The sequence below is a fragment of the Chenopodium album genome, chromosome 2 (genome assembly GCF_948465745.1).
Source record: "Chenopodium album chromosome 2, dcCheAlbu1.1, whole genome shotgun sequence".
Taxonomy (NCBI): domain Eukaryota; kingdom Viridiplantae; phylum Streptophyta; class Magnoliopsida; order Caryophyllales; family Amaranthaceae; genus Chenopodium; species Chenopodium album.
Window position 1 is genome coordinate 13,620,011 of NC_137835.1, and position 13,022 is coordinate 13,633,032.

At 34.2% G+C, this 13,022-nt stretch overlaps 2 protein-coding genes across 2 annotated transcripts; both read right to left on the reverse strand.

Annotated features, from left to right (window-relative positions):
- Positions 1 to 884: 884 nt before the first annotated feature.
- LOC145596493 (mitochondrial succinate-fumarate transporter 1-like) lies at positions 885 to 7,248 on the reverse strand. The gene is made up of 2 exons (XM_081652665.1): positions 6,697 to 7,248; positions 885 to 1,916 (listed from the first exon to the last, which is right to left on the reverse strand). The coding sequence occupies exons 1-2, from the start codon at positions 7,114 to 7,116 to the stop codon at positions 1,380 to 1,382; spliced, it is 957 nt and encodes a 318-aa protein (XP_081508791.1). The 5' UTR covers positions 7,117 to 7,248; the 3' UTR covers positions 885 to 1,379.
- A 2,740-nt stretch (positions 7,249 to 9,988) lies between these two features.
- On the reverse strand, positions 9,989 to 11,292 carry LOC145596499 (early light-induced protein 1, chloroplastic-like). Its single transcript, XM_081652677.1, has 2 exons — positions 10,907 to 11,292; positions 9,989 to 10,542 (listed from the first exon to the last, which is right to left on the reverse strand). Exons 1-2 carry the CDS (start codon positions 11,153 to 11,155, stop codon positions 10,198 to 10,200), a joined length of 594 nt encoding a protein of 197 aa, XP_081508803.1. The 5' UTR covers positions 11,156 to 11,292; the 3' UTR covers positions 9,989 to 10,197.
- Positions 11,293 to 13,022: the final 1,730 nt, after the last annotated feature.

The following is a 13,022-nucleotide window of genomic DNA, read 5'->3' on the forward strand; positions in this document are numbered from 1 at the left end:
GTGTATCCTTATCGTACTACGATTACGAGTCTTGTAAGACTCTATATATATATATATAGAGTTTTACAAGACTCGTAATCGAACTACGATAAGAATATATAATACATACAAATATTACCCTAATCTGCGACAAATAGTGTCATAACTATAATATCAATCAATAATATTTTTTTTTTTGGTGAAAGAGATATTATCTATCAATACGACAATACTATCTGATCTTGTTAGATTGTTTAGTGATGTGTTTTGTTTGTATTAATTGGTTGGGACTATTGGCAATGAAAAATTTATAGGAGATTGTGTTTTAATCAATTTCTTTCTCTTTTATCTTTTTCTATGAAAACATGTGAAGGTTTTGTTTTACCCATGAAAAGGGCCTAGTGCAGTTGCTTGTATCAAGTAATTGGTTACCCAAACTATTTGAAGGGCTCTCGCTAGGGATTTATTTAGATAGAATTAAGTCAAATAACTAAGTCCACACACACTTGCCAATCTCTGCCCAATTTGTTGATTGGGTACGCAATTATGTGGGCGCTAACCTTACATCGCTTCTCTAACAGCACCTGTCTGGGGGCTGATTTGCTTCTCATGCAGAGCTCATTATACATCGCATCAGCATGAACACTTCATTCATCTATATTCTATACTGTTGTAGTGTTCTTAGTCCTTCACTCAAAGTCTCAAACACAGTGATTAGTTATCCTGCACTGCTGCACATCTTATAGCAAATCACCTCTCTGTGTAGCAGACTCTCAATTTGCAGTAAACTGCAGTTATTCTAACAGAAGGCTGTACAGCAAGCCGAGGTTATTCAATTTGAAATTCTGATGTTGCGTTTGTATTGAAAAATAATGGAAATCACCTAATTTGTACAGGCAAAGACGTCAAAGAAAGAGCAAAAAAGCCATACAGATCATAGTATTACAGCTAAAGACGGAAACCAATTATGTTTTCTACAAATGAATGGGAGGTACTCTTTGGATTGTTTAAAAAACATGCTTGTCTTGGTCAGAAATATGGCCAAAACACCTATAACTATGACCTATCCTCATCATTTTCGACATCATCATATTCAGAAGCTAAAGGCTAGTAAAAAAAGAAAAAAAAAAAAAGAAAAGAAAAAGCAATAATGACATTACTTGTCAAAGAGCATGATTTCTTCAATGCACCAAAATCTGATCAAGCTGCCCACCATATCATATAGTTGCTCAAACAAACAAGTCCAAAAATCCCTATCAAGTATCACCAGTGAGAGCTTTCCTCCTGGGAACTCGTCAAAAATACACTAGTAACTCTTTTTGTGCCCATAAGACACATATCCTGCCCTCTCAATTACCTCGAAACACAAAGCACAAGAAGAGAGACTGAAGTTAAGTTATTCACAAGGGTGCACTTTGCAAGAACCGCTTCTCATAAAGCCCAGTCAACTGATCGGCAACAGCCCACATGATAGCCTGGCCAGGCGGAATCCTCATGAGTCTTGGGAGTAATCCCCTCCACAAAGCCCGCAGCCCTTCCTCAGCATAGATTGTTTTAATGGCATGGACCATGCCAGTGTACTTTACATTATTCCCAGACTTGCTTTGTGCCATCAGCCTTGTTTTCACAACATCAAATGGACCAGTGCATATGGGGCCCGCTGTCCCAGCAAGAAATCCTGAAATCATAGACTGCCATGGTTGGAGAACTGTCCCATCACCTTCTTGCTTATTCCACAAGGCCTTGTCAAACATGAACTTGGCAGAGAACATGGCTGCTTGGTTAGTTCCATTGCGCATGACTGTTGGAGCAGCACCTGACCACAGCCCTCGAATTCCTTCTTCACGTATTGTCAAACGGGCACAATGAATGGGACCCTTGTATTTCAGGAGTTCAGGACTCAATCCTTTCTGCTGTTGTAACCTAATTTTCACCACCTGTGTCAAATAAAGAGAAATACAATACATCATCAACAGCCGGGAAATGCAAGAATGTTAACAGTCAAACCTAGGGAAAAAAGGTCCAGCATCAAACATAACATACAGGGTCAATCTACACACAAGTTATCCCTACTTTTTTTTTTTTTGGTAAATAGAAATTTTATTACCAAGAATAAGAAGGTTACAACTTACAAATGCTAAGAAGTAACCAACCCCAAGAACACCAAAAGACCATAAGAGGCCAAACAAACCAAAACCAGCTCCAAAATCCAGTTTAGCCACCTTCTAAGAAGGGTTCTAAACTGAACCAGGAGCACCTACTGGACTCAGGCAGCTAGCCACCTTCTAGGAAGGGTTCTAAGCAGCCAGGACCAGACAACCAGCCTAAACACAGCAAACAAACCAACTGCTGCAACAAACAACCAGACTAAAAATGGAGCATAAAAAGCTCAGACAACAGCAAAAACTCAAACAAATTACATCAAAAGGAGATGCCTGTCAGAAGCAGGACATCTACAAGCAACCTTAAAAACAATGTCCCTAAAGACCTGTTCAGCAGTCAGACAGGAACCTGTAAACATTGTACTGTTCCTTTGAATCCAAATAGCATAAACTGCTTCAGCCAAACACATCAGATACAGCAGCATATCCCTACCTTTTTAAAAAGTATGAGATAACTCTTATGAATAGTGCTTGGACAATTATACCCTCTAAAATGTTTATTTACTTGCCTCCATTAATGTTAACTAGCTCTTTTTTTAACTCTTAATAATAGTATGCCGACATTTATACCCCTAACAATATTCGTTTACATATTTTTCCCTCATTAATGCTACTAGCAACTAAATTTGTGATGTAGGGCCAAACTGAAAAAAACATCCCGAATATTGCTAACTATATATGGCGTGCGCATCGCGAGCGTTAGCCACCCTAGTAAACCTAAATATTGTTGCTAACACCAAAGCTTTTTTGAATTGCTCATGGTTCTCACCCTTTTACAGTCTTCAGCAATCAGCAACTTCCCATATCGGGCTTCTTTCTTGTCAACTCATATCTACTTTCAAAAGTTAAGTTCTCATTTCTTATATCTTAATCGTTATATGACACCTAATTATTATTCTAGATACTTCAACAGTGAAAGGTATCTTATTGGCTTTAGAAAATCTCAATCTGAAGTTCATGCTACAACTAGTGACATAGTCCGTAAATATGCTTAGGACTTTGAAGGACTTCATATTAAATTGTACCTAGCAAATTTTTAATCAATTGTAAAAAAAAACAACTTTGTTGGCTTATTTTTTCAATAAAAACATCTTTTTGGTATCAAAGATGTACATTCTTCGTTCTTTATTAGTTGACACACTTGATTTTGGCACACATATTAAGGAAGTGAGATGAAGGAAGGAAAAAGACCATAATACTCCTACTCACTCAAAATTGGGAGGGGTAATGTGGGGTAGCAAAGGTAAAGTAACTGTATATAACCAAGCTTTACCATAAAAATAAACATGTCAGCTAAAACGAAATTCCCAAAAAAAATACGCGTTTATTAAAGTAACCGGAGGAAGTATATTAGAACTAAGTTAGTGAAAGCATGAATATCTTGGTTAGCTTAGCTGATTTGAAAGTATAAGAGCTTTAAGTTAATAAATGGCACTTGACTCCATATGAAGCAAGTTGAAGAAGAAAACAGTCGTACAACACTAATTGAAGGGTAAGTGAGGGGTTGTTTTGGGGGTGGTGGTTGTTTCTCAAGGTGAGGGGTTGTTTGAGGACAAATTTTCTAGGCGAGTTGTGGTTTTGGTATTGGTAAGTGGTTGGGTGCGGTTTAGATGTTGGTATTGCTGGTGTGGTTTTGGTGTTAGTGGTGGTTGTTTTCGGTGCTTGTGGTAGAGGGTGTTGTTGGTCATGGAGGACGGATGAAGGAGGTGGTCATGGGGGTGGAGCTTTGGGTGATGGTAATGGAGGAAGATGGTGGGATGGAGGAGAAAGCAGGGGATGACCGATTGTTTAGATAACCCGGTCATTTGGATTCATTATGGAAGAAGGGGTATAAAGGTTGGATTATTCTAGCATAATCCAAAGGTTGGTTTATTTTGAGAGAATGGGGCAAAGGTTGGATTATGTATAGTAATTTTTCCAAAAGCTACACATAGTTTATGTGACTATTTTGGGTTGTTTTCACGTATGATGGCATGATAACCTTAATTTCTTACAGAAAAAACAAAAAAAAAAAGTGGATTTTTTCTATGCTATCAAAAATAAAAATATAAATGTCAATAACTAGCCCTTTCTCACCAATATAGCTGCAATTATCATAAGATAATCTTGTAGATTACCAAGATGTCAGCATATCCACCAGAAAAAAGGTTGACATTATGCCAACATGGCAACACCCGAAAAGCTAGTCTTTGTGTCTTGAGACACAATTAAGACACAGTTAGCCATAAACAGCAATTAAGCCTTAAAGGCCCTTTTCCCTCCTTGTTCATGTAAGATAATTATAGGTGCCTGGGCTTTACAACAAGGTCTATGAACTATAACTACTGTTCATTTCTAATGGAGTTGGAGTCAATAATTCACAACTCTTTGACTTTGTATAACAAAGGGCAAACTAAAATGACTAATTAAGTAATTAGACTGCCTGCACTTAATTATTTAATTTTTATTCTTGCAAAGAAGAAGAGGAAGGTTGCTGGGAAACAACCTCCTCTAATCACATGGGTGATCCAACCCCTCCTCACCCTACTAAATAAGAATTTCTTAATAGGCATAGCTGTTATCAGCTAATTACTAGCCCAAGTTTCCACCAACTCTAAAGTGTGATAAACATAACTAAAAGATTTCATACTCATAGCACAAAAATAATGAGGCACCCCTAAAGTCCTAATTCCGAAATAAAACGTTGAGCTGGTTCAAAGACTTCATATTGCAAAGTGAATGGCTGCCTAAAAAAAATTATACTGACCTGCATACACACAACACAAACTTGATGCTAAATTGTGCTTCTTTACTGTAAAATCTATAGATCCCTTGAGGCTATATCAGTTATCAGAATGAGTGCCAAAATAACATACCACAAGATTATTTTCTGAGTCTAGTCCAGTCCCTTAAGGCTATATTAGTTATCAAAATGATAGCCAAAATAACATACCACAACATTATTTTCTGAGTCTAGTCCAGTCCAGTCCAGTCCTTAAATTCATTCTAAAAAACATAATCGGCACAGCACAAAAAGAATGGGCCAAGGTGGTTCAGTTTTTCAATGGAGGAATTAAATAGCGTACACAAACCTGGCACCAACACAGATAAGCAAAGACAAAACAAAACCTCTAATAGATGAAATATGAGCCTATGAATGTTAATTCCCTAACAAATTTAGTGGCAACTGATTATCATCTCATCCATGTAAACAACCACTAGGAATTTATGTATATTAAGCTTTTCTCATTAAAACAATATAGTTATCAGACATCTTTATGCAAGTGTATAAACCAAATTCATAATGCTTTATCATGCCCAAATGCCAAATTCACAGCCATGCAAACTTGGCCCAGCAAGTAGGTGGCCATTTAAGATTTCTTTGGGTGTTGGGACCTCAAAACCCGCAATGCACATAGATTATGAAGTAGATAAACATTATGAGATAAAGGTGCTGACATTAAATTTAATACTTGAGCCCAAGAAGCTATGTGCTGTTAAAGTTCCGCAAGACATCCCTAATCCCCATAGTCTGACTAGAAATTGTACAAATATACAGTATAATTAGTGCTTGATTATAAATTTATAACGATCCAACAAACTTAATTACAAACTCAGCCCCTTTGCCAATATCCCAAAGTCTAATCCACCCACAAGGAAAATATGTTAGAATAATTCCACATTAACCTTATATATAATTATAAAAAAAAAAAAAAAAAAAAAAAAAAAGAACCATACTTCCTAAAGTAATTGGAAATTCTAAAAAGCTTCTAGATTGATACTTAAGCAAAAGTTCCTAATCTTTTTTTGGGGGGAATAACTATAAGGTTCCGAATCGTATCGACAATCCATAGACAACCTTAGTACGTACTTTACCATAATTTGAACAATCAAAGTGTAATCAGAAAGAAAACTAATAAAGTAATCCAAAGTGCCCATTTGAAAAGCCACCACCATTTCAACTTTGATCTGTAACAGCTAATAAACTAATACATCTAAAGTTTTACCAAGATTCATCCCTGCTCAGTCATGAACACGTGGGACATTCATAATCGTTACGAACCTAACATTTCTCACCTACAAGAATATGACAACAACAAGCAAATTCATCCAAGATGATCTAGAATTCTACACCAACATTAAAATCAAAATGCAATCAATCAAAACTACCCCTCTTTAATTAAAATTCAATAACAACCACAGGTTAGGATTCTGCCGTAGTAAAATGAGCATTCCTATGGGACCCACAAAAGCCCCTAATTTGCAAAAACAACCACAAATTCACATTGGGAAGTTCTAATTGTTCTTTCACAATCAAAACCTAAAGAACCCAAATTCCAAAACTAATTAAACTTCTCCGTCCATTAATCAAAATTATACTTGTATAAAAAACAATCACGGATACTAAGACATGTGATCAAATCTCGTCTATATCAAATTTACGAATTAAATTAATCAAAATTATCAACAACTCCACAAATACAAAGAAAAGTATATAATATTAATAATCAAAGTAACTAAACAAAAACAAAGCCCCACAAAATTAAAACAAAAAAAAGGGAAAAATTGAACAAACCTCAAAAGGGGTGACAATAACGAGGGCTTCAAGAACACCAGCACCAAACCCAGAAAACAAACGACCTTGATAACTAAGTTTACCAGTTTCAGAGTCTTTAAAAGCCGATTGAAGGACAGCATTAGTACCCATACGAAGGGCATACTTAAGAGTAAGATGAGTAGCAAAAGGGGTCAATCCCTTCCAAAGGGCACGTACCCCTTCAGTATTAGCAACAGTAGTACCACAATGAAGGATACCCTTGTAATTTCCAGCCCTATCAAGCTGTAAACGGGTTTTGATGACGTCAATCGGCTGTAAACAAGAGGCTTCTACGATTCCTCCAACTGACCCTGAAATGGCTTTCATGTATGGTGGGACTGTCACCCTCGTTGTGATTTGGGTTGAATTGTTGTTGTTTTTCTGGGTTTCTGCTGCCATTTTTGTGGGTTGTAGAGAAAACTGGAGGAAGAAGAAGAGGGGATTGTTTTTTCTTCTCCAGGTGTTCTGAGTTTGAGGGGGAGGAGAGAGAATGAAGATGGTTAAATGAGGTTGCTTTGTAGTAGCCGCTTTCTGACGTGGGTATGAAGTGGCTCGTTGTTCTAAGTAGGTGCTGTTTTGAGTATTTTTTATACGGACTATGGTCTATGGACTGTGTAGATTTGCCGCTAATTTGGAAATTTATGGGTAAAATACTAAAATGACGTTTTTAAAATTGTGTTCAAACTTTAAGGGTGCCTTTTGTTCCTCTTCAAAAACACTTTCTTCCCAACGTGTTAAAAAATTACCGTAATATTATAAATATTTAAAAATATTCGCAAATTATAATTGTGGTTGTCACATCATGTGGTTACCTGATTTGTGTTACAGGGATACTTCATCAATATATATTATATAGGGGTTTTCAGTTAGTATTATAGGGACTATTTGGTCAGCATTACAAGAATTAGGGTATGTTCACATTTACTGAAATGAGTTGAACTGAACTGAGCTGAGCTGATTGAAGTTGAACTGAATTGAGTTGATTGGAGCTGAACTTAAATGAATAGAGGTGAAATGAATATTTTATGAGAGGAGAAAATTGGGAGTTGGACTGAACTAATTGGAGCAGAACTGAACTGAAATTAAGCTGAAGTTTACAGGCCCTTATTATGTTCTTTTACAACAAGCCGCACATAAAACGAGCTAAAAAAAATATGTTCACTTATCGGTTTTGTTCATTTTTTTTGAAAAAACATTGAAACCCAAAATTTAATCTAATTTCAAGGTTTGTACTAGTTTAAACCTCCCATACACTCAATTGCTCTCTTACTGTCACAGCTCATAATTTTATATTTCAAATTTAATGTAATGACTAAATGCCTTTAATTGCTACATTGCGTACTCCACATTGTTTATTGTAAATCCATGTGTGCTTTCCATGCATTAAGCGTAACAACTCACATGAATCATGATCACATAAAATTGTATGATACCTGCCCGCTGTATTCACCTAATTTTTAATTACAATTTGCTAAGGTGTCGTATAATTTGGTTTAGACTATTAGTGATATAAAATACTATTATGAGAATGTTGTGTTATTCAATGGAATCTATAGTTCTATTCTACTTAGTATATGGAGTATGCGGAAGTTCGATTACATATATTTGACTGAATTAAACTAATGCAACTTACAATGTCACCTAATCACGATATCATCACAACTTCCTGGCTTTTGCATATCACCTGGACTAGTACGTCCCTTTAGCTTCTTAAGGTGTATATTGACTATTGAGCTTATTCATTTAAAAAAAAAATTATTATTCCGTTTATACATTTACGTTATATTTTTGTTAAGTGAATGAGTGTTTATTATTTTAGTTACGGAGCAATTAACCTCTTATACATGAAGTACTCCATAGTATCTAAGACCCGAAACAGAATCTCGACACTATTTTCTTTGCGGCTCTCTAACTTTATTGAAATTTGACAAATAATATTCAGTTTAAATCCGATAATTGTTTTAGATTGGACATAATAAACATAGTACATCTAGATGCACCATTTAATTTTCAAGTGTCCAACAAATTCTAAAGCCGTGTTTAACCTAGTCCATGATAAGGAGAAGCTAAGGGGAAAGATTTAACAAAAATTTTTGCATGCCCCCGGTGTGCAGTAATTTTATTGTACATCGAACATTTTGCGAAAAGTAACCTTTTTTCCTTATAAAAGTGACCCTTTTTTTTTACAAAAGTGACATATCTTTACAAAAAGTGACCCTTTTTTCACAAAAATAGGGCATCAAAATCAACAAAAATAAACACAAAATTAACCATAGTCATGAAAAAACAATACAATCACCCAAACAACAAATCAAAATAATAAAGATCCACATCACATAACAACAAAATTAAAAATAAAATAAAATAAATAAATAAATAAAATGTAAATCAGAAACAGAATTTGTTCGAGTCACTCATACTTTACTAACATTGACGGTTTGCAGAATTTTTAGTCACCCTGCTTCATAGGTTGGCATTTCTACTCCAATTGTAAGAAAGCTGCAAAATTCAACTACTTTTGCTATACCATCAAAGGATTCTGCTGCAATTGTCTAAAGTTTTCCTTGTTATGGGAGGAAAAAAAGGATGTCAACTCAGATGGGGTATGTTTGCCTTTTGTGTTGATTTGCAGGTTTCGAAGAGTTGTGTCTTGTGTGGGTGTTTAAGGTTGCTGTGCTGGGGTTGGTTCTGGTCTTTGTTTCACTATGTTCGCCCAACATGATGCGGCTGATCTGATTCTGGTGGTGGCGGTGGTGGTGCGGCTGATTTCGATGGTGACTCCATTGCTAGAGTTGAGGTAAGAGAGAGAATTGAAGTTGCCCAGCTCGATTTACACTAAATATTAGTGTAAATCGGATGTTATTAAATATTTGTGAAGACTTTAAAGGCCGAACAACCTTTTTCGATTACAACTTCTACTACGTACAGTACGTAGTTTATATGACAATTATAAATCTTGTTAGAACAAAACTTCCTTCCCCAGTTATCTACCTTCCTTTTAAAAAAAATAAAAATAAAATAAAAAATTCTACCTTCCTCGTGTAAATAACACTATGGGAAGTTCAGGACAAAAAAGAATTGAAAGTATATTTCCCATTTCTTTCCCAAAATCATGTACTTTTATACTTCAGTTCCACATTTCCACTTTTTTTTTTTTAATTTTTTTTTTTTAATTTTTTGTGAGTTGGTAGGAACAAAAATTCTATTCCGCATGATTTTTTACAAGAACATATGATTAGTAAACAACTTCTCTAAAATACAATTGCCATGATAGCCCATTAAAATTTGATCAATATAGATAAATATCATCATAGGATGGAGTACATTACATTTTACAGTAACCTAATCAGCTCCCTAAACTGTAAACATCCCATAATATATTTCATATATACATTATAAAACTTTGATCAAAGTATAAATTTTTTCAAGGTATTACAAGTTTTACAACCAATCATACTACCTCAAAAATGGTGATTTTCCTCAAACAAGTGCTCCACCTTTAACAAACTCAGTGAAAGCCAAGGCAACAAGGCCTAACATAGCAATCCTACCATTCCATAGCTCGGCGTTTGCGTTCATGAATCCACTGGTCTTTGCTTCAGCTCGCTCACCTTTGAACAACGGCACCAATGATGCTACTGATAATAGAATGCTGGTTCCTAAGAACCATTGTGCACCGCCGTCGGATATCTGAGAAAACAAGTCTGTGCCTTGTGATAATTCTACGGCTATTGCGGCCACGAAACCGATCATGGCTAGACGCCCGTTGATCCTTTCGGGTGCAGGGCCACTGAAGGCCAATAGGTCTGTGAAATTTGTGCTTACCTGTGGAATGCAAATATAGATAATTTAGTATAATTTCTGGGTTGTAATGTTAATGTAATTCATAATTGTTCTGTATGTGCAAAATATCAACCTAGTTACTAGTTTACTACAAACAGTGTGTGATAAGAGTCCATTTTAATTTCGTCCTAAAAAAATTTATTAGATTCATATCAATTTATCTCCATATCACATGTTAAAATGACACAAATTAAATTTTATACAGACTAACATATACATTTGACTTTATTATAGAATTTATGATTTATCATACGGAGTAACAATTTAGATTTATAAGATTAAATAAATTTCTATGAATGGAAAAAATGAATAAATATTCCTACATAGATTAGTCACGATAACATACCTTTTTAGGCTGAGGCCTAGGGGGTGGAGTTGGGGTGGAAGAAGATACGCTAGGGTATGACTTAGGCAAATCGGAGTCAACAACCTTGGGTTCACCTTCAGTCTTTTCCTCAGCCATACACTTCACCCCAAAATTAACCCGCTTTCCCATCCGGGGGTTAAACCCTAGAGGAGAAACCTTGGAAGACCCATTAGCGAAGGCGCTAGCGGAGTTGGATAGAAGGGCTTGCACTTGCATAGACATTGCCATTATAATCAACAAACTTTGTATCTAACTTATATTAAGCAAGCAATCAACTACAAAAAAAATTGAATAAGCAAGTAAGAAGATTGAACTAATTAAGCTTTATGAATGAAAGTGTGTATGATTCTTTAATTTGATGAAGTATGCATGTGAAGTGTAACGTATTTATAATAAAGTAGGTAGGATACAATTTAAGGGATACATTGGTTCCACGTCGAGTAGCAAAATTGAAGGGGTCACGTAAAAATTGAAAGAGGGGGTGTTGTGGACTCTAATATTAGCCTTAGGCCACTTGTAAGTAGGACAATTGCAAAGTGTTGATGTTCTTCTTGTAACCACTAATTTGGAGTTTCCATACCTTTTTGGCTATTTCTCTTGGGACCAGAAGCATCTAGTCCTTTACTTCTATTAACTTTGTGTAAATTAAATTGAAGTATATAAGGGAAATTTATTGAGCAATGCAACAATATTTTAACTTGTTCACGTGTTTATTTTACACCCCTATAGTATTTATTTGTTACCGTTGAAGTTTTTTAAATGGCCACCAAAAAAACACAAGTTAGACCATTACTCCATTCATTTCTAATTACATGTTTTGATCAACCTGTAACTTATTGTATACAGTTCCTCGGTTTTTATAACCACATTATAAAACCTCGTCAATTGTTCTCTTAACTAGTTTAGTATCCGTGCACGGTGGTTTTAAAATTTTTCTACGGAGTATATTTTTTTTTTCTTTTGTTGTTGATAACTTTATAATATGACTAGATATAAGCCCGTGCGATGCACGGTTCTAGTAAATCTTTTTAATTAATTTAAGATTTTTTTATAGGAAGATCATTCATCGGATATTTGAATAAAATTCCTAATATCATAAGATATTTTTTTTTTTTAATTTTAACACTAAAGTTATCTTAGGTTCATTTATTTTACATGGCGCTTGAATTTAAAATTCCAAACCTTATTCTTTAATTTTGCTTAATAAAAAATAATTGACAAATCATTTTATTTATTGATTAAAATAAGTCCTTTGCAAATGCGTTTTTTTATATATTCGTTCTGTTTCAAAATGTTAGTCTCATCTAAAATCTTTTAACTATTAAAAAAATTAGGGGGAATCTTCTAAATTTCTCTCTGTATATAAGGAAAAACATAGTGATATGAGATTTAGTTTTATTCGTTTTGATGAGTACATTTTTAATATCTAATTTTTATAATATTTGCTAGGGAGAAAATAAAGATATTTACGATCAACGATTTACATCCATATATGTAAATAAAGATAATTATTAGTTTTTTAAATAATTTAAATTTTATTGTTCACTATTCGTTATTTTTACCTAGATGGCAAAATTCTTAAATCTTATTCGTCACTTTTTCTTAGGTGACGAGTGAATTTTTTAATTCTAAAATAAATTATTAATCTAAAATTTCATTGGTCAAAATAATACCTTTTTCTTATGTGGCGCGTCAAATGCTCCCGAAAAATGCCTACTTTATTTATATATATTAGATTTGGCTCGTCATTTTAAAATAAAAAATTGTTCAATAAATATTTTTTTTAAAAAAAAACAGGTACATAAAAAAAATGGTTATTATTTAATGATGTATCATAATGTAATATATGATATGTTATTAAAAAATACTAAAATGATGGTTAGATTAAATATATTAATGTTGCATAAATGTATAATTCATTAAGCTTTATACGTTTAGAGTGGAAGCTTAATAAATGTGTGTTTACTATTAATTTTTTTTTTTTAATGTGTATTATTGATTTGTTAAAAAAAAATGTATAATTAGTTACCAACATCAATTTCTTTTAATATTGTTGTATTATGAATATCTAAAAGTAGTGTGGAGTATATACAAC

Excerpts from the sequence above, each read along its gene's own strand:
- LOC145596493 (XM_081652665.1), bottom strand. The coding sequence starts at position 7,116 with ATGGCAGCAGAAACCCAGAAAAACAACAACAATTCAACCCAAATCACA. Across the intron at positions 1,917-6,696 it reads TTATTGTCACCCCTTTTGAG|GTGGTGAAAATTAGGTTACA; the intron begins GTTTGTTCAATT and ends TATTTGACACAG.
- LOC145596499 (XM_081652677.1), bottom strand. The coding sequence starts at position 11,155 with ATGGCAATGTCTATGCAAGTGCAAGCCCTTCTATCCAACTCCGCTAGC. Across the intron at positions 10,543-10,906 it reads CTAGGCCTCAGCCTAAAAAG|GTAAGCACAAATTTCACAGA; the intron begins GTATGTTATCGT and ends TGCATTCCACAG.